The sequence below is a fragment of the Mastigoproctus giganteus genome, chromosome 3 (assembly GCF_048544385.1).
Source record: "Mastigoproctus giganteus isolate SK-2022 chromosome 3, ASM4854438v1, whole genome shotgun sequence".
Classification (NCBI taxonomy): domain Eukaryota; kingdom Metazoa; phylum Arthropoda; class Arachnida; order Uropygi; family Thelyphonidae; genus Mastigoproctus; species Mastigoproctus giganteus.
This window is the reverse complement of record NC_143577.1, coordinates 245,155,636-245,178,401: the sequence shown is the minus strand read 5'-3', so window position 1 is coordinate 245,178,401 and position 22,766 is coordinate 245,155,636. Positions and strand designations below refer to the sequence as shown.

The 22,766-nt window shown below is 35.9% G+C and overlaps 1 protein-coding gene across 2 annotated transcripts in view; it reads left to right on the top strand.

Annotated features, from left to right (window-relative positions):
• Gprk1 (G protein-coupled receptor kinase 1) overlaps positions 1 to 22,766 on the top strand; it is a 485,675-nt gene that overhangs the window by 348,491 nt on the left and 114,418 nt on the right. For both annotated transcript variants that reach the window (XM_090370993.1, XM_090370992.1), the window contains exons 13-14: positions 13,076 to 13,183; positions 19,146 to 19,212. In XM_090370993.1, coding sequence (XP_090227119.1) covers positions 13,076 to 13,183; positions 19,146 to 19,212 — 175 coding nt within the window. The remainder of the gene's footprint in view (positions 1 to 13,075; positions 13,184 to 19,145; positions 19,213 to 22,766) is intronic.

The following is a 22,766-nucleotide window of genomic DNA, read 5'->3' as shown; positions in this document are numbered from 1 at the left end:
ATCTTTTCCTTAATATTATAGTATTATTATTTCTTAAATATAGGTTTCTCTCTCTCTTCTTTCTATTATTTTGATCTATAAACTAATTTTACTCCTTCCTTATTACCTTTCTATTTCTCTTCAATATTCTATATTTTTTTCTGTAAACTATTAATATATATATATGTTATTTGCAAGGTTTTCGTATAAGTAATTTGTATGAAATTACTCGCCTATCTTGTGACTGGCTACATAGATAGAGCTAGTAAGTTTATATTTATTTTATGTAAATGTTATGTATTATAGTTAAAAGTCATTGTCTGGCTGTTTAGCTGATGGGAGGCAAAGTTAGGAAGGTAATTAGGATAGAAATAGACACTCCTGCCCTCATATTACATCAATAGCTCAGTGTGGAAGAATTTTAGTTATAGGAAAGTAAAAAGTATATGACTGAAGAGTATAAAGCTGGTGCTTAGGTTATCAGGAGTACAATTTCCCATCCATGTTAGTAACGGCTCTAGACATGGTAGGTTTCTGCATTTGGAAGTGGCATCTGTATATCTACCAAAATCTTATAATTATACTTCAAATTAAAATTCTATTTAACATTAATGTATACACTTATACTTATGTCCTTATAATTTAAACTAAGGTTTTAAATTAAATTAATTTAATCTTATAATTTAAACTAAGGTTTAAATTATAACGACAAATAGTCGTTATAATTTTAGTGGGTAACTGGTTGATAAATGTGAAACTGTATCTCTTAAGGATGTCACACTGTTTCACTATTTCAGCAAATTATGCTGAAATAGTCCATATATACAACCTTTAATGTTTCAATAGTTCCCTGTACATATATTTTAGTAATGGATTTATTTAAATATGTACAGGTAACTGTGGCATCTACGTTATGGCATATACTTTACTTTAAAAATGTTCATGATTCTTCTCTCTTTTGGTGATTCCCTCCTCTCTCTCTCTCTCTCTCTCTCTCTCTCTCTCTCTCTCTCTCTACTCAAATTTTTTTTTGGCTGGTGCAGCATAAGCCTCTGGCTTCCTTGCACCATATGGCTAGTAATAATAGTAATATTAATAAAAATAAAAATTCGGGTAATTAAAAATGAATAGTTATAATGAAAATTAATTATTGGTTATTAATTAAGAATATGTTTAAAAATAACAAAAGTTATTAATGAAAAATTACTTATTTAAGAGTATGTTAAAAAAATTCTAAGGCGCTGCAAGAACTTACCGTGCCACACATTGCTGACAACCAAAAACTGAATGAGCTAGTTTGCTGCGTTAAATTTCAAGATTGCCACCCTAGTCGTGAGCTTACAACTAAAATTCTTCCACACTCTGAGCTATTTGTGTAATACGAAGGCAGGAGTGTCTATTTCTATCCTAATTACCTTCCTAACTTCCCCTCCCATTAGCTAAACAAAGACTTTTAACTATGATACATAACATTTATGTAATATATATGAGGTAAAAGTAATAAATTATTGAAAAGTATGATGGAGGCATAAATTACACAAAATGCCAAAACTAATAGAAGGAAAGCAGAAATTGAAAATGAAGGCATGAGGAAGAATGTGACTATCCTATATGATGTAATGAATTAAACAAAATTATAGGCTGAATTGAATAACCAATTGGAGAGAGAAGGGAACTGTAAAGCATAAATGATTATTAGACTAATATATGGAGTAATATCAAGCATCAGATAAGGGTGAGATACTTTGGTTATAAGTCCAAGAAAGGGGGGGGGGGGGGGGGAATTATAAAATTAAAATTTGACGTTAGCTAAAAATAAATATTGATACATAATCAGGTATTTCTTCAAGGGATTACACCTGATCATGTATCAAAAACTGCATTTCTACACTTGTCCCTACTTGTGGAAGAAAAGGAAATTTAAAAATAAAAATAAGTGAGAGTAAATAGGAGGGTAAAGAAGTAGAACTTCCACAAAAATATGGACAGGGTAGTCCCAACGTAGTGTATGTTGTATAAAATAAGAAATTAAAGTAAATTAAGAAGTAAAATAGTAATAAAATTAAAATAAATGTGTACAGTGTTAGATGCAATAATAGGTAGTTATTATAAGTGAGAATTAGTAAATGATGCGATTTAGTAAAAATTTTTGGGAGAATTTGTATAAGAATGTAAAATTAGAAGATAATGCAAGCAAATGGTATAAGGCAAGGGAGTGAATCGAGGAAAGGGAAGGGATGAAAATATAGATAAAAAAGACAAAGTAGCGAGAGGTTAAAGACAGTAGGAACATTTGTATCACTTTCGTATTGCACTAATAGCCTTATGAGCCAGAAAAAAAGAAGTTGAAAGATAAAAAGCTAAGAAAGCTTTCTTACTTTTAAAATCCCCCATGATAAGACATTCGGATTTGTTAGTCTCTTCTGTATAGTTGTTCGGGCGAAGGTAAAGAAAGACAATACGAAAACGACGAGAAACATCAGATAACTTATGCGGAAAATTAGTTTCCTGATACAGCACTCTAGCGCTGCTTGCTTGTTAAACAGACAGTAGGTTTATCGGTCTGGAGCAGTTGAGAACAATATATTGATTGACAAGTAGGCATGGCAAACGATGTGCTGATTGGTGTGTGAATACAACACATGATAGCATCGGTTTAGTATCACTTTAGTAGCACTCAGAAGCACTAATGGTAACTTGCCCTAATGAATGCTTTCCATAATGGTGAAAAAAGTTCAGGTTACCTCCACCTGCTGAATCCCATGGGAGCTTTACCTCTCCCAAAGTGGAGGGGGTAACATAACCTTTTTTCTTTAGAATCACAGTCATATTTAGAAATGCATTCATAAAAAAATAAATTTTTTTATGACTGTATTTTTATTTTCTTGTTCAATAATATGCCCTAATGGTGAAAAAAGGTCAGGTTATTTCCACTTGAATCCTATGGGAGCTTGAGCCCCTCCCAAAATGGAGGGGGTAACATAACCTTTTTTCTTTAGAATCATGGGTGGACTAGCACATAAATTGTTTATTAATAAAATATTAATTTTTTATTACAGTACTTTTACTTTTAAGGTCAGGTTACGAAATATAACGAAAAATAAAGAAACCTTTTCCTTTTATCGTAACCAAACCTAAATAAACATTATAGTAAAAACACTCATGAACTCCAAAAATCTGCTTTTAATAATGAGAAAAAAACAATGAACATAAAAATGAACAGAACGAAACTTTTATTAATTTAGTTTTTATCAAAAAATCAACCAACGTTTTATTTTCCTTACAAATTTCTTCCATCTTTAAAAGATTTATCGCTACTATTACCTGTTTACCGTTCATCACAAAACTATTATGTACCGTTCTTTACTCATAAATACATGTTATAATGCCAACCAATGACTACACAATAGCTTGTTGTCTGTGGTGCCCACCACCAGTCATTTCATTGTTTGCCACGCCTACCTGTCAATCAATATATCCTTCTCGATTTCGGCTTCAGACCGTTAATACTTACCATCTGTTTACTGAGCGAGCAGCGGTAGAGTCTGGTGTCAGGAAACTAATTTTCCACGTAAGTTATCTGACATTTCTCATCGTTCTCATGTTGGCTTTCTTTACCTTAGCCATTGTTCAATATACAGTCGCACCTCTCTTTAACGAACTTCCATATAGCGAATTTTTCTATGTAGCGAATTTTTTTGAATTCCTCTTGGTCATTACATTGAAAATAGTTTCTGTATAACGAAGAAAATTTCCATATAATAAACTGATTTTGAGAGACCTGGTTTGTTCGGATTGTTCACACTTCTGGCCTTTAGGCAATAAAGCTGATGCTGTAGAAAGCACGAATTCAGAGCTAAAAGCATTAAGAAGTAATCCCTTTAGCTTTTAAGAGCTAAAGAGATTAATTCCACAAATTAAGAGCTAAAACAATTACAATTTATTGGTGCCTGCAAAACCCTGCAGGAGGAAACTGGCCAACCACGGCACAGGATAGAAAAAGATGGAAGGTTTTGGAAAAGGCCTTTGCCCAGCAGAGGGTCAGCAGTGGCTAAAAAAAAGAAGTAAAACTTCTTTTTTTAGTCACTTTTTTTTTTAGACCAGTGTGACTAAAAAAAAGAAGTAAAACCTCTTTTTTTTTTAGTCACACTGGTCAGCTGCTATCTATGTGTCCACAGGTGATGCAAAGATTAAGGCATATTCCTGATATGCACATTGGCTCTGGTCAACCGTTTTCTACTGTATGCATCCTATTAAAGAATTAGGATAGAGTGATTTTCCTTTATCTCGGAAATTCATCTGTTGTTTCGAAAAATGAGTCATCCACACTTTCGCTAAATTTCACCTGTCTCTGTTTATATGGTAGGTAAAAGTGGTCCCTAAATCAGTTTTATTTTATTTGCTGTGCAAGTAACCTTACAGTGTCTAAGAGGAAATCCTTGAATAGTGTGAAAAAGTGGAAGTGCTTAATAGTGTAAATCAGGGAGTAAAAAAAAAAAAAAAAAAAAAATCACTTTAAAATTTGGTATCCCTGCCAGTAGCGTGTCAACTGAAAAACCATGTTTCGATTCTGAAACTGTTTGTGGAAATGGAACCCACTCGGAAGCCTGTGAAATTATGCCTGTGTGAAGGTGTAGATGAAACAGTTTTTAAGTGGATGCAGTTGATTCCAGATCAAAACGTGCTGATATCAGGACCATTTATGAAAGAAAAGGCTATGGAATATGCATCTTTTCTGGGTCATAAAATGTTCCAAGCCAATTCTGTTTGGCTGGATAAATTTAAATAGCACGATGGCTTACTTGAAAAAGTTATTTCTGATGAAAGTGCAGTTACAGTTGAAGAAGACTGTACCCATTGGAAAGAAACAGTTTTTGAAAAAATTATCCAGAACTACAAGCCCAAAGACATATTCAATGTTGATGAAACAGGTCTATTTTTTAAATGTTTGCCGAACAAGATACTGACTTTTAAAGGTGATAAATGTTTAGGTGGTAAAAATAGTAGGAGAGAATTGTCTTGGTTGGTGCAAATATACCTGGTAATGAAAAACTGAAGATTTTGGTAATAGGAAAAAGTAAATTAACTCAATGTTTCAAAGGAGTAAAGTCATTATAGTTGGACTACAACAAAAAGCTTGGAGGACAAGTGAAATTTTTGAACAGTGGATGTTAAATTTCAATAGAAAGATGACGAAGGAAAACAGAAAAATCACATTGATTGTCAACAACTGTCCTTCCAACTTTCATTCAGTAATTTTAAAACTTACAAGTGCGAAGGCTGTTTTCTTCCCCCTGTTTTCATCTAAACTGCAGGTGCCAATGGACCAAGGCATTATCAAGAATTTGAAAATGCACTACCCAAGCGCATACTGAAAAAAATTATACTGAGAATAGAAACCAACCAACCAATAGATTCTATAACAGAATCTATAGCAAAACCATTTTAGCAAATGCTAAAAAGCTAATTAACAGCGACAAGAGGGATGAACTACTACAAGACATTGAGCAATCTTGGGAAGAGTTTCAAGTGAGGTTTGATCAGTGGAGAAATTGTTCTTGATGGATTTTTAGGAGTTGATAATGATGTCCTAGTAGCTGAATATCTGAGTGACACCAACATTTTGGAGCTTATTTAAAGAACTGGACAATATTGATGATGAGTTGGATGAAATTGAGGCAATATTAAACCTTCCAAACAAGAAACGTTGGCAATATTTGAAACTCTGCTTTGGGACCTTCAGTGGGAAGAAAATTTAACAGAAAATATATTTGCATGTTTAAACAAATGCGAACATTTTTATGAATGGTTTATAGTAGAATCCAATGTACGACATAATTCTTAAAAGCATACTAATATATTGTGCGCATCATGTAAGTACAGTCAGTCCTCGTATAACACGTGTTTACACTACACGAATTCGATCATACATGATTTATAAATAGGGGAACGATATCTCATAACACGAACCGAATTCGCTTATGCACGATTCGCCTTTGTGTTTACAAGAAATGGCAGTCGAACGCAGAATCACCCCAACCAAACGCAACACAATAGGAATGAAGAGAAGATTTTGAAAATGTATTTATGTTTTTTATATCAGTGAAGGGGAAACACGTTTCACCATAATAAGCCCACACAATTCCAGCTATCGGTATTATTGCAAATGCAATTAGATCGAGTTTACTACCAGTTTATAACAGATTCCACTAGCAGAAATGCAACTGGAAATTGTTTTTATTGTTTTATGGTAGTAACCCCTAGAAATGTGCTTTAGTAAAATGCGAGGTGTTAATAGTGTATCTCTGCCTTTACGGTGTTGTTTATTCAGTTGCTACACGCGCGCAGCTTTGTTTATGTGTATCAAGCGTGCCTCCTCATTTTGTAATTGTGCTTTATTCCCTAAAAATGAGTAAAATACTTAAAAGGTGTGAAAAGGAGGCGTCCTGGTGAAGACACTGCAGATTCAGAGAGAAAAAGAAAAGCAATATCGATAAACAGAGGCGGACTGGGTCCAAAATTCTTACCCAGAAAAATTTTTAGTGGTGGCCTCATACTATGGTTTATGGCCAAAATCACACCGGCCTCCGGCCAACCAGGGTTTCCCCGGTAAGGCTTATGGCCAGTCCGCCTCTGTCAATAGAGAAAAAAATATGAAATTGTGAAACGCTTTGAGCGAAATTAAAGACCATGTGATATTGCACGTGCTACAGACCTAAATGAGGCAACGCCGAGAATGACAAAGAATGCAGAGAAAATAAAAACAACTTTCATAGCAGGAACAACTCAAAGTGTAATTAAAATCCATTAGATTAAGACACAAAGAATTGGAAGAGATGGAACGGCTGTCATCTGTTTGGATAGAAAATCAAACAAAAAACAAGTTTGCTTACGATAGAAGCAAAAGCATTAGCAATATTTTATTACATAATAGTCATAATAAAATACGTAATTTTATTATGATTATTTATTGTGTTTGGTAATGTTTTGGTTACAAATGTGTGTTCAATCTTGGGTGGTCGGCACCTAACCCTATTTTTCCCATAGGGCCTGTTGTTTATATTGCATGATTTTGCATTGCACGAGGGTTTCTAGGAACCCAACTATCGTGCTATACGAGGACTGACTGTAGTCATTTCTTAATATGTATGTATTAACAAATTAATTCTTTTAAAATGTAAGAAAATTTATTCATTCCCACTTATTTCTGATTTATTTCCCATCTTTTACCATTTCTGAATTTGCAGTATTTTTCACTGTTGAAAAGATCATATTTCTTTATAATGAATTTTTTCAAGGGAATGATCGATTTTGTTATACAGAGGTCTGGCTGTACTCATCCCAATCTTTTGGCCTGTAACAGACTCCAACTCTTATTTTTGTTTTTCCAGTGTTTATATCACACTAGACGGACTCACTGTTACACTGACAGCCTATTATAGAAGTAATGCAAGAATTACTTCTATAATGGGATACACTTAAATAGAAAGGGTGCAAGAATATTTGCTGATGCTATCGAGGCAGTGTTAGGTGGGTCGGAAAACTGATAGCTTGGGGGGATACAAGGACTAATAGTTTAACAGTAGCCATAGGCAGAGGTGAAGGTGATTCTTGCACAACTTCTATTAGAATAAGTAGTGACCTGGAGAGTGGGGTGTTGGGGGTTTCAGGGACGGATGGCAGTCATCCTGAAATAGGCGGGTATATGGGATGTGTTAGGGTAACCAGGAATAGGAGTAGGAGCATGTATACCAATGCTAGAAGTATAGTAAATAAATTTGATGAATTTGAAGCGTTGGTCAAGACATCAAAGGCAGATATTATTGGGATAGCAGAGACGTGGTGTCACACAGATATAAGGAATGCTGAACTGGAATTTGGGGAGTACAATGTGTACAGGAAGGATAGACAGGATAGAAAGGGAGGAGGTATTATGCTGTTAATTAAGAAAAACATAAAATCAAAAGAAGTGCATCCAGTTGATATAGATGAACAGTGCACTATTGAGTCAGTTTGGTGTGACATAAGCACTACGAAAGCAAAAATAAGAGTAGGAGTGTGTTATAGGCCTAATGACTCGAATGAGTACGATGAACAGTTGTACAGAGAAATAGAGTTGGCTAGTAAATCGGAATGTCTTATAATGGGGGATTTTAACTTCCCAGATATTGACTGGAACTTGTGGGTTGGTCACTCACACACTAGTCAGACTTCTGTGGATTTATTGGATGATTGTTTTCTGCAGCAGCATGTTCGAGAGGCAACCAGAGAAAGTAATACTCTTGATCTGGTTATCAGCAGTGATCATTCGTGTATTAAGAATTTGCAGATAAAGGAACCACTAGGTGGCAGTGATCACAGTGTACTGATGTGGGATTTACTTAAAGATTTAATTACCATCAGGGGTAAAGGAAAGGGTTTTTGCTTCCGTAAAGGTGAGTACAGTGGTCTCAGACAGTTTTTAAATTCTGTACAGTGGGATCAACTGACGACGTTATCAACAGTAAATTCTAAGTGGGAAGCATTCAAGGAATTAATCGTGGATGCTACTAAAAGTTTCATACCTATTAAGAAATATTGTTCAAGGTTTAGTCCTAAATGGTTATCTAATGAACTAATGAGACTCGTAACAGAGAATAAAAATGCATGGGATGCATATAAATTATCAAGCGACTCAGAAGGCTATGGCAGATATAAGCTGGTCTGTAATCAGGTCACAAAGGAGATTAGGCTGGTGAAGGCAGATTACGAGAAATCCCTGGCAAAAGATGCTAAGAAAAACAGCAAGGATTTTTTTACTTATATAAACTCTAAAAGGAAGAGGATGAATCTGATTGGTCCACTTGACATCGATGGTTCGACTGTTCATGATCCTGCTCAGATAGCAAACAAACTGAATGAGTATTTTGCATCTACATTCACACATGAGGAATTATTAAGATTTGAAAATGGCAGGAGGTCATCAAATTGTAGCAGGATACTTAATGATTTTGTAATAACTGAAAGCAAAGTGGAGGAGAAATTGTTGAAGTTAAACATAAGAAAAGCACCTGGGGTGGATGGGATCTATCCAGTTATATTAAAGGAGGTGGCAAAGCAACTAAGCAAACCCTTAGCCATAATTATGAGAGCGTCCTTGGACTCAGGGGAGGTTCCCACGGACTGGAGATGTGCAAATGTATCCCCAATTCACAAAGGGGGATCGAAGGGTGACACGAGTAATTACAGACCAGTTAGTTTAACTTCTGTTCAGGGTAAAATAATGGAGTCACTGGTTAAAGATGCATTGCAGGATCATCTAGACAAGACTGAAGCAATAATTCAGACACAGCATGGGTTTGTTAAGGGAAAGTCTTGTCTGACAAATTTGATATCAAAAAATAATTTTGATATCATATATTTGGATTTCAGGAAAGCTTGTGACACTGTTGCACATGGAAGACTATTGTACAAATTGGAGCAGAATGGTATTAAGGGTAAGTTGCTACAATGGATAAAAGGATGGTTAAGTGGGAGAAGACAGAGGATGGTAATCAATGGGTGCTGCTCTACGTGGACTAATGTTATTAGTGGTGTCCCACAGGGTTCGGTGTTAGGTCCACTGTTGTTTTGTATATTTATCAATGATATTGATGAAGGTATATCAGGCTTAATGTCGAAGTTTGCCGTGATACAAAGGTTGGCAGGGTTGTTAATGACAGTAATGGCAGTGTGCTACTGCAACAGGGTCTAGATAATTTGGGCAGTGGGCTAAGAAGTGGCAACTGAAGTTTAACCTTGACAAAAAATGCAAAGTACTGCATATGGGTAGAAGTAACCCCAGAGAAACGTACCAACTGTGTGGTACTACACTTAAGGTGGTAGAAAATGAAAAAGACCTGGGAGTAATTGTGCAGTCAGATATGAAGTTTTCTGAGCAATGCAGACACGCTGCCAGGGCAGGTCATGGGGTTTTGGCAATGATATATAGGAATTTTGCTAGCAGGGAGAAGGAGGTGATTGTCCCTCTGTTTAAGGCAGTGGTCAGGCCATGTCTTGAATACTGCGTACAGGTCTGGAGGCCTCATTTTTGGAAGGATGTAGATTTACTTGAGCGTGTACAGAGAAGGGCAACAAGATTGGTGAGGGGAATGAAGGGATCCTCTTATCAAGAGAGGCTTAAGTTCTGCAAATTGCAGTGGCTGGAAACTAGGCACCTGCGCAGTGATCTGATTGAGGTGTATAAGGCCTTGAATGGGTTGAGCACGCTGAATTCTGATGGGATCCTGCCACTTGTTCAGATTACGAACCTAAGGGGGCATAAATCCAAATTAAGAAAAGACAGATGTAGAATAGATGTGCAGAAATTTGCCTTTAGCCAGCTGGTGGTTAATTGCTGGAACAAACTTACATCTATCGTTGTGGAAGTTGATAGGTTGAATAAATTTAAGGAGGAACTGGACAGGCATTTGTAGGGAATGGTGTGATTTTTTTTTTTTTTTTTTTCTCTGATGCTGCATAAGCTCATACACTTGCTTTCTTGCATCATATGCCACTACTACTACTACTATTAGTTCTACCTCTGCTTGTAATTGTCATTGTTATTAGTCTGTGTACCCTCCCCTCCCCCAAACTAACAGTTTTTTGACCCTCCTGACATTGCATCTATAGCATCAGCAAAATGATTGTTGCACCTCTTCTATCAGTTAATTCAATCTCTATAAAAACAGGCGCATCTGTTAACAAACACTGACCATGCTGAGAAAAACTCTGTCCCTTGAGCCTAGCACAAATCTCTCCATGGTCAAATTGATTGACAAAGCTCTTATTATAAACTCTCTTATCATATCTTGTAAGAATTCCAGGCATTTTCAAATTCAGCCCTAACACATTTTTTTCTCAACATCACCTCATACTCTTTAAGTAATGCCTATATTTAATATCATTTATACCAATGGATAGAACAATATCATCAACTTTTGGCCCTGCCAGACATATCCTAGTCCTATTCCACTTATCCTTATTATATGAAATATTTCCTGCTTCCCTGACAATAGAATCACCAAGAATAGCTATCTCCCATGGGACCTGCACATCCTGCTCATGATGTATGGTGATCCTCGGTTCAGCAGATATAAGAAGGTAGACAGCTGAGTGCTTTGATGAGTCTCCTGATTTAGTTACTTCTTGGGAAAACAATCCTTCAAGTAGCAGTCAAAATTCGTCCAATAAAACTAAATTTTGTGACATTATGTCCAGCAACAGTCAGGGGTCTGTCTACTCACAACATACAGTCATGATTCATTAGAGAATTACCTTCACAAACTCTCCTCCTTCCCCTTTTCCCAAGCCAAGGTATGCTTGTTGCTCTGGGTCATATGCTATGCTACTCAAAAAGTCCTGGGCATAATTTCACTGAAAAATATTTTATTAGTCCTACAGCACCAGACTACCAGTAATGCTATGTGAGATGCTCGTACTATAGTAATAGCATTATACTGTTCCCAGCTACTATTGCAATGTATGTATTAGGTAAAATTATAAAGCACTACCTTATTACTTCTTTGCCTGAAGAACATCTCAAGAGAGAAAATATTCAAGAATTATCTTCTGATTCTGTTGAAAAACTTCCTGCCATGGTGGTATTCTGATATTCATATTGGCAACAGCAGAGCTTTAGCTTTCTAAATGTTTAGATAACTACAAGAATAAACAAATTTCCTTAATTAAAGTGCATAAAATTATTCTAAAAATTATAATGCTTGTTAAGAAAAAAAAAAAGAAAAAAACCTCCAAATTATTGCAAAAAAAGTTGAAATTAGAAGCAAACAAACAAACATCTAGCCCTTAATAGCCCTGATCCAGAATCCTATGGATTTTGGATATGTTATTCTTAAGATCCTCTAAAAGATAATCATTATAAAGAGATAGCTAGGTTATTATCCTGTCAAATGTGCAAACATAAAATAAAGACCTTTTAGAATTTATTATAGCTCTCTGTTTTGAGAATTATTGGCCCCCTTATCCTTGGGTAATTGGGTACTCACCAGTGCACAACTTCACAACCCAGTGATATATTTTCACAATGTGAGATATGACAAAAGTTATGGATATTCAAGTGCTAATAAATTTTGACATTATATGTGTTCATTTGTCTCTCTCTCTCTCTCTCTCTCTCTCTCTCTCTCTCTCTCTCTCTCTCTCTCTCTCTCTCTCTCTCTCTCTCACACACACACACACACACACACACTATATATATATATCCCTTTATTATTATTTTCGGTGTAAATTTCTACACCTTCTGACATCTCTCTCTCATATTTATATAAATATATCATCACTAGATTGATAACCTACACTAATGTGTGCCTAGTTACCCTCTCATGTTTAGGGTGCCTCCGTAGCCAGGTGGGAAGGAGCAGCAGTGCGTAGCACATGCTTCTTGATTAGACCGGGGTTCAAGCCCATCACCACCAAATACGGAGGATGTGGAAAGGTCAGGGAATGACCACCGCATATCGCGGAGCAATATGGCCTTAGTTGCTAATGCTCCTAAAAACCAAATAACTAACTAACTAACCCTCTCATGATCATTTAATATTCTCTGAAGCAATTGTCTCTCTCCCTCTCTGAGTAATGGTGCACATCACAAATAAATAGCAATATACTTCTCTGAGGAAACAGTACTGTTTAGTATTAGTAAAGGCCAAAAGATGCATGGATGCTAGGCTTTTACTGCATTGGCCAAAAAAAAAGTCTGTATATGCATATTTGTTTATTTGTAATGTAAACCTAAGGTGACACACCATTCACACAAGAAAATATAAGACTAAGACTGTATAGAACAAAATATCGCACAACGAAATATAAGACTAAGGTAACACCATTTACACAAAAAACTTGTGTGAATGATGTGATATCTAAGAAACACTACATTATGTGTAAAAATAGCATTTATATCAAATACATACTTTAGTTTGAGTTGTAAAAAAATTTAGAAAAGTTAATGGAATATAAGTCCAGCTATTATTAAAGTATTTTTTCTGAGCTTGCTTTGTTTCTTTCGTTTAACTTTTAAAGGGAATATAGTGAGTCATGTGATATTATTATTTCATAGAGGTACTCATGGTTACATGGCCCCTGAAGTTTTATCCAAGGGAACAGCTTATGATTCTAGTGCTGATTGGTTCTCTTTAGGCTGCATGTTATATAAATTATTAAAAGGGTAAGTGCCTTCATTTCTATTGCTATTATGATATATATTATTTTTCTCTAATGTGAATGAACATTATATACAGAAAACTTTGTATGCATTTTACTCAGATTGTAACTATATAAAATAAAGATACTATTCTACATGAGCTTATTAGTGGAACGTTTTATGCACTACAATGCAATTTTGGTAAAACTATTATAATGTAAAATTAAAACAGTTGGATACTAAAATGGTATTAGTATCAAAAAACCTTGTTTTTGGTTTGCACATCCTGTTTGCCACAAACAGAATGTGGTTGCGACTGCTTGTCAAGAAATTATGATAACTATGATCATGAGAGAAAAAAGCCTGAGAAGGAATTTAAGTTTAATGGAAGGCATCTCTCAGCATCTGCAAGAAATGGGTGTCGAAAATCTGGGTGATGATATTATTAGTAGTAGTGGCAGTTGATGCAAGGAAGAAGGAAGCAAGCTTTATAAGGATCAGCCAAAAAAAAAAAACCCACACACACACACACACACACACACACACACACACACACACACACACACACACACACACACACACACACACACACACACACACACACACACCTCATTTGTCCATCCCTTCTAACAATATATCTAACTCTTCCTTAAATTTATTTTCAAACTATCCACCCCTATAAAACCAGATGGAAGCATGGTTCAACAATCAAATACTCTCTGGCATATACATATGGCTGTGATTAGATAAATCACAGCGATATATCTGTGATTAGATAAATCGGTTATGAAAGATACAAAAGTAGTAAAAAAATTAGTGATTCAATTGCAAAATTGTATGTGATTGCAAAATTAAGAGTAGCTGTTTTATCTTGTAAATGTCTTATAATTATTTAATTAGCTAGTTACATTTATATACTATATTTTATGTACTTTTTTTTTTTAAACATATTATAGAAGTAATTGAATCACCTTTAACTTTTTAAAATATATTAAAGGAGAAAGGTATATTAAATTCTGCCAAATACACTGAAATTATCAAACACCTTCTCTCAAAATATTTATAATTTTGTGTTAAATTGAGTTGTATGCATTAAAGGTTGATGCTGCCTAAGCTCTATATAATATGTATATAATGGCCACCATTTCCATATCAGAATAATCATAAATCATTTTGTAAATAATACTGAAAAATACCTACTTTTTGATCTTCTGTTAATGATAGTTTTGTACTATTTCCAGTAATCCTGAAACTGTTCAAAACCTTAGTTGGCTTCCACCGCACTGGGTGATACTGTACTTGATCTGACCAGCATGTCAGATCAAGTACAGTATGTGCATGACTATGTCGACTTCAGGTAGCAAGCATATGGAACTGTAGCAATGGCTATTGTTGTGGAAATAGAAATTTTGAAGGGGGAAAAGATGAGATAGAAGTGGACAGCTATAGTACACATAGATATTGTTTTAGAGTATGAAGTGGAATTTATAGAAAAAAGATATCAGCTAAAAAAGAGGAACTAAAACTTTACTAAAAAAAATAACATATTCGGAAGAACAGAGAAGTTTATTAGCTATATGGCAGAAATTGAGCCGCCTAACTTTTTTTTTTCTTTTTTTTGTTTAGTAGCATCAAGGAAAGAAAGATGTTTCAAAGAGTGCAATTCAGCTGTGAAACATAACTGTTAGTGTTATACCTGGATGAAGTACTATCAACTCTCTGGTTTACCATGGAGTATATTGTACTTCATCCTATGGTTTGTTTGCAAAAATGTTAATTGTTGCCATTTACATTTGTTATTTAATGTTTTGGTTGTGTGTGTGTCTGTGAGTCTGGTGTTCCATAAGTTGGCTTCCATAGAAGAAGTCATTTATTTAACAAAATACTGAAAGGTTAAAGAAAGAAAATTTTTCAAATCATAAGATCCCAACTTGAAATATTGGTAAATCAGGACCTGTTATTATGGTTCTACTTTCTTAACATATCACTGGTAAAAGATGCCAGTGATATTGCCATTTGAAATAATAGAAAAAGAGGGATGTGTTTTCACAATTGTGAGAAGTGCAGAAAGGAAAAATAGTACTTTTAATATTTTATTGAATTCATACAGAAATGTTTTTGCAACCTATGACTACAGGCAGTACTGCACCAGTGCAGTATTGTCTGGTTGATGTCTGAGATCATTGACTTTTATGAAGGTTCTAATTCTTGGTACATTCTTTATAGATTTATTCACATGGAAATAGTAATAGAGGCATGTGATGCAAGAGAGCAAGCGTATGAGCTTATGTAGCATCAGCCAAAAAAAAAAAAAAAAAAAAAATTCACACAACCATTCCCTCTAAATGTTTGTCCATTTCCTCCTTGGATTTATTTAAGCTATCAACTTCCACAACGACAGATGGAAGTTTGTTCCAGCAATTACCACCTGCTGGCTAAAGGCTAATTTCAGCACATCTATTCTACAACTGTCTTTCCTCAATTTTAATTTGTGCTCTCTTAGGTTCCTAATCTGAGCAAATTGAAGAATCCCATTAGAATTCAGCTTGCTCAACCTATTCAAGACCTTATACACCTCAATCATATCACCTAGCAGGTGCCCAGTCTCCAGCCGCTGCAATTTACAGAACTTAAGTCTCTCTTGGTAAGAGGATCCCTTCATTCCTCTCACCAATCTTGTTGCCCTTCTCTGTACACACTCAAGCAAATCTACATCCTTCCTGAAATGAGGCCTCCAGACCTATACACTGTACTCCAGGCATGGCCTGACCATTGCCTTATACAAAGGGATAATCACATCATTTTCCCTGCTAGCAAAATTCCTGTATATCATTGACAAAACCCCATGACCTGCTCTTGCAGGCTGTCTGCATTGCTCAGAAAACTTCATATCTGACTGCACAATTACGCCCAGGTCTTTTTCATTTTCTACCACCCTAAGTGTAGTACCAAACAGTTGGTATGTTCCTCTGGGGTTACTTATACCCATTTAACATTGACAAATGCAATACTTTGCATTTGTCAATGTTAAACTTCAGTTGCCACTTCTTAGCCCATCTGCCCAAATTTTCTAGATCCTGTTGTAGTAGCACACTGCCATTACTGTTATTAACAACCCTGCCAACCTTTGTATCATCTGCAAACTTCGACACGAAGCCTGATATACCTTCATCAGTATCATTGATAAATATAAAAAACAACAGTGGGCCCAACACTGAACCCTGTGGAACTCCATTAACAATATTAGTCATGAAGAGCAGCATCCATTGATTACCACCCTCTGTTTTCTCCCGCTCAACCACTCTTTTATTCATTGTAGCAACTTACTCTTAATACCATTCTGCTCCACTTTATACAGTAGTCTTCCATGTACAACTGTGTCAAAAGCTTTCCTGAAATCGAAGTATATGATATCAAAATTATTTTTTGCATTCAGTTCCTTTGTATCCAATCAAATTTGTCAGACGAGACTTTCCCTTAACATGCCCATGCTGTCTGAATTATTGCTGCAGTCTTGTCTAGATGGTCCTGCAATGCATCTTTAACTAGTGACTCCATTTTACCTGGAACAGAAGTTAAACTAACTGGTCTGTAATTATGTGTATCACCCTTCAATCCCCTTTTGTGAACTGGGGATACATTTGCACATCTCCAGTCTGTGGGGACCTCCACTGAGTCTAAGGATGCTCTCATAATTATGGTTAAGGGTTTGCTTAGTTCCTTTGCCACCCCCTTTAATATAACTGGATAGATCCCATCCACCCCAGGTGCCTTATGTTTAATGTCAACAATTTCTCCTCCACTTTGCTCTCAGGCGTCTCCGTAGCCAGGTGGGAAGGAGCAGCAGTGCGTAGCACATACTTCTTGATTAGACCAGGGTTCGAGCCCATCGCCACCAAATACGGAGGATGCGGAAAGGTCAGGGAATGACCACCACATATCCTGGAGCAATATGGCCTTAGTTGCTAATGCTCCTAAAAACCAAATAACAAACAAACCAACAAACTTTGCTCTCAGTTATTACAAAATCATTAAGCATCCTGCTATAATTTGATAACCTTCTGGCATTTTCCTTCCTTAATAACTCCTCATGTGTGAATGTAGATGCAAAATACTCATTCAGTTTGTTCGCTATCTAAGTAGGATCATCAACGGTTGAACCATCGATGTCAAGTGGACCACTCTGATTCATTCCCTTCCTTTTAGAGTTTATATAAGTAAAGAAATCCTTGCTGTTTTAGACTTTTTAGAGGGTTTTTTTTTTTTGCCCTTTTAGATTTTATATAAGTAAAGAAATCCTTGCTGTTTTTCTTAGTATCCTTTGCCAAAGATTTCTTGTAATCTGCCTTTGCTTGCCTAATCTCCTTTGTGACTTGATTACAGATTAGCTTATATCTGCCATAGGTTTCTGTTGCCTGATAATTTATTTGCATCTCATGCAATTTTCTTCTTTGCCACTTGTCTCATTATTTCATTTGACTACCATTTAGGCCTAAACCTTGAACAATATTTCTTAATAGGTATGAAATGTCTAGTAGCTTCCACGATTAATTCCTTGAATTCCTCCCACTTAGAATTTGCTGTTGGTAACATCATAATTTGTTCCCACTGTACAGAATTTAAAAACTGCCTGAGACCACTGTAGCCACTTTTACAGAAGCAAAAAACCTTTTCTTTACCTTTGATGGTAATTATATCTTTAAGTAAATCCCATATCAGTACACTGTGATCACTGCCACCTAGTGGTTCCTTTATCTGCATCCTGTTGCAGCAGCGTACTGTCATTAGTCTCTTTAACAACCCTGCCAACCTTCGTGTCATCTGCAAACTTGGACATTAAGCATGATATACCATCATCAATATCATTTATAAATACAGAAAACAACAGTGGACCCAACACTGAACCCTAAGGGACTCCACTAACAACATAAGTCCATGATGAGCAGTGTCCATTGATTACCACTCTGTCTTCTCCCACTCATATACTTCTCCCACTCATATATACTTTATCCATAGCAGCAATTTTCTTCCAGTGCCACACTGCTCCAATTTGTTCAGCAGTCTTCCATGTGCAACAGTATCAAAAGCCTTTCTAAGATCCAAATATATGATATCGAATTTATTCCTTGCATCCAGTTCCTTTGTGACCACACCATAGTATCTAATCAAATTGGTCAAGCAAGACTTTCCCTTAACAAAACCATGCTGTGTCCGAGCTATAATTGAAGTCTTGTTTAGATGATCCTGCAGTGCTTCTTTAACCAGTGCCTCCATTAATTTTCCTGGAACAGAAGTTAAACTAACAAGTCTATAATTACTTGTGTAGCCCTTTCATCCTCCTTTGTGAGCCCTTTCATCCTCCTTTATGAATTGGGGTCACAATTGCATATCTTCAGTCCATGGGTACCTCCCCTGAGTCCAAAGAAGCTCTCATAATTATGGCTAAGGGTTTGCTTACTTCCTTTGCTGCCTCCTTTAATACAACTGGATAGATCCCATCCACCCCAGGTGCCTTTTTTATGTTTATCTTCAACAATTTCTCCTCCACTTTCCTCTCAGTTATTACAATCTTAAGCTTCAATTAATATATGAAACTGCAATGCCAAGATTGCCAGATTGTCAGAGAGAGAGGTTACAGACTATATCAAGTCTTATTCAGATAATTCATAGAATTTGCTATTTGTCTGCATGACAAATTATATTCACAGTGGCCTAATTTGTTATGAAGTTGTATAGCAAATCAACACAGTATGGTGCACATCAGCACAATGAAGTTCGATTTTGTACTAGCTGGTTTTTATTCTTTGATTGGTTAATGATCTCAGTTGAATTTTATTCTCTAGTTCAGGTTTGTTAACATTTGTTTTTTGTGATGTTTCTTTTTGTTCTTTTTACATTTTAATTTTTTCAGATTGATCATTCATGACTTTTTTTACCATATTTTGATGATTATTTTGATCAAGCTTTTTTGTTATTTTCCTTTCAGTCACAGTCCATTTAGGCAACATAAAACAAAAGATAAACATGAAATTGATAGAATGACTCTTACAATGGTAAGTAATTATATGATAATTCTCTTTATTATGTGTGTATAACTCTAATGTGATAATATTAGTATTATGTGAAAACTGCATTGCATTGCATTTAAATTAAAGCCATTTTGTCAAAGGTGCAGCATCATAGACTATTATGGTTAAGCAGGAGTTCTGTTGTGGCATGAATCAGATTGAAGGAACTCTCATATAGTAGGAAGAATGATAGCTATAAAACAAAATTAATCATCTTCAACCAGAGTGCACCATACTTTACATAGTCACATTTTTCTGTTACCTTTTCTAAGCATAACAGGATAATTATGATAAGTCACTTTCACATTAGATAACCATAAAAAATCTATATTATTAAAATGGTCTACCTATATGTCCAGATATATATTCTAAAGTACTTCCACTGACCTGGGAATTTACAATTTTTCATACAGAGCTACCTTTCTGGGCAAAGATTATTTTATGAAATGTATTCTTTTTGTATGTGGCAGTCAACATGCTGAGTGTCTACATGAACTTTGTTGATTATTTTTCAATATGTGCTGTTTGACATCCACAGTTATAAATGAATTTCATAGGTTTTAATTGGCTACTTTCACATCAGTCAAGTGCAAACCATATACATTTCATTTCTTAAAAGTAATTAAAATTACTGTTAGGAAATTTAGGCATGAAATTTTTATTTTGGTACATAATGAGTTGATCAGATACAGATGTGCAAGAAAGTGCCTGTATTCTGCCACAAAAAATGTGCTTCCCAATTGTTATCTATGCCACTAATATATTGACTGCTAAATAATAGCTGCAATTAAAATGTACACTCCTACAGCCACCTTGAGGATATATAATGGAATGTAAGAAAATAATTTTTAAAAAATAATAAAACATGCTATTATTTATTTATTTTTTTCATGCATATTGTGTAGACAAGATAGAGAACAAAAACATCCGACAAACTGTTGATGAGGTTTCAGAACAAAATAATCGCACAAATTAGTGAACATATTAGGATTAATAGTGGCATGGCAAACGATGCAAAGAAGCAATCTTATACAGCATCAGCCACACACACACAGGCTGAAAGCAAATTTACACACATCTATTCTGCAACCTTCCATTCCTCACTTTAAATGTATACTACCTTATTGTATTGTCTCTGAAAAGGAGTAAGGATGCCATCAACATGTAATGTACTCAATCCATTCAAAGCCTTAAGCACCTTGACTAGTTTCCAGATGCTGCAATTTGCAGAACTGAAGTCATTCTTGGTAACAGTATCCTTTTATTCCCCTTTCTAATCTCTTTGCTATTCTCTGTACCCATTCCAGCAGATTGACATTCTTCCTGAATTGAAGCTTTCAGATCGGCATGTTGTACTCAAGGTGTGGCATAACCATTGCCTTATACAGTGGAATAATTACCTCCTTATCCTTGGTGTTAGAATTTCTGTATATGATTGACAAAACCCCATATTCTTGTAGCTCACCCGCATTGCTCAGAGTGCTTCATGCTTGACTGCACATTTACCCAGGTCTTTTTTGTTCTTCACTACCTTGAGTGTGGTACTACACAGTTTGAATATTATTCTGGGATTACTGCTGGCCAAATGCACCCTTGCATTTGCCAATTTAAACTTCAATTACCAGTTCTTATTTCATTTGCTTATTTTTTTCTAAATCTTGTTGTAGTATCATACTCTGATTACTGTCATTAACCTCCCTGCCAACCTTTGTATCATCTTCAAACTTTTTTTTTTTTATGAAAACCACAAACAGGAGAGGTATTAGAACCTATAGTACTTAGTACCGTGCTTGAGTTGGAGGTTGAGAAGACGAAAGGAGATATTTGTTGACATTACACTTGAATTTCTGTAGACTGTAATTTTCAGGTTTTACGTACGAAGGAAGATTGTTCCAGAAAACGTCAGTTGAATAAATAAACGAGGAAGATGAAAAGTTGGTTCGTTGAGTTTGAAGTTGGACAGTAAATGGATGTTGGCTGGTGGCGGCACATGTTTGGACTGTTTTGAAAGAGAGAGCGGGAACTATAGAAGCCAATTCAGAAGAACAGTGCCCATGGAAGTATCTGTAGAAAAGGCAGGCAGTGGAAACAGAACGTCTGTAAGACAGCGAGTGGAGAGACTCTGTTAGAGATGAGTCATTATTTAACCTAATTGCCCTCTTCTGAATGGAATCCAGAAGCCTGGTTTTGGGGGCATCGCCCCAGATGTGGGAACAATATTCCATGGTAGGGCAGATTTACGATTTGTAATGGGTGAACAGCTGTTTGGAAAAAAAGTAATGCTGAGAGTGAAAGAGAAAACCAAATTTTTTCAATGCAGAGGAAGCAATATCTGTAATGTGCTTGTGCCAAGAGAGATTAGAAGGCAGGGTAATCCCCAAAAGAGATATATCATTTTTCCTAGAAATCGGAGTTTAACCAAAGATATGCATAGGATCAGAAGAATCCTCTTTGTGAAATATAAGACAGGACTGAATTTTAGAAGGATTGAAATCAACTAAGTTGTCTTTGCCCCACTGGAGAATTACCTGGAGATTGGAATTTAAGGAATTGGTAGTGGATATTCGAGAAGTTGAAGCTGATTGAGCAGGGCGAGGTTTCTCAAACTGGAATGCATAGTGCTGTCATCAGCAAAACTATGGATAGGATTACCAGTCAATGGAAGAAGGTCATTAATAAACAAGAGGAAAAGAGTGGGAGAAAGAACTGAACCTTGGGGGACACCAGCGTTAGTGGAGAAGTTAGAAGAGAGCCATCTACCATTACACTCAGTGAGCGATCAGAGAGAAAACTGGATAACCAATTACAAAAAACAGTTGGCAAACCATAAGATGGAAGCTTGTTTATAAGACCTTTATGCCAAACATGATCGAAAGCCTTTGGGATGTCAAGAACAACTGCTTGTGTTTCGCTGAACTTTTCCATTGAATTTTTCCACAAATGGGTAACATAAGCCAGAATATCACCAGTGGATCGACACCGATGGAATCCACACTGGCAATTGTTGATCAGACAGAAGATTTCTAGATAGTTTAAGAGTTGGCGGTTAATTGATTTCTCCATTACTTTAGAAAGAGTAGAGGTAATTGCAATGGGACGATAACTGGATGGGAGTGATTTGTCACCCTTTTTAGGAACTGGCTGGATATGAGAAAATTTCCAAGCAGAAAGAAAAACACCTTTGGAATAAGAAAGTGAAAAAAGGTGGCAAAGAACAGGAGTAAGTTCAGGAGCACAGGTTTTGAGAACAAGTGGAGAAATACCATCGGGACCTGGAGCTTTCTTAGCATCAAGATTCATCAAAATCCTTCTGACATCCTTTTGGCGGAAGACCACAGGAGGCATTGAATGGAGCATGTTGGGAATGGTGGGAGGTGTTTTACCAAGATCATTAATACATGAGTTGGAATAAAAATGGGATGCTAGCAGGTCAGCTTTATCCTTGGCCGAAGTGACAACAGAACCATCTGATTTTGACAGAGGTGCGAGTGGAGATGGGCAAAAGTTGCGGTGAATAGCTTTGGCAAGAGACCAGAATA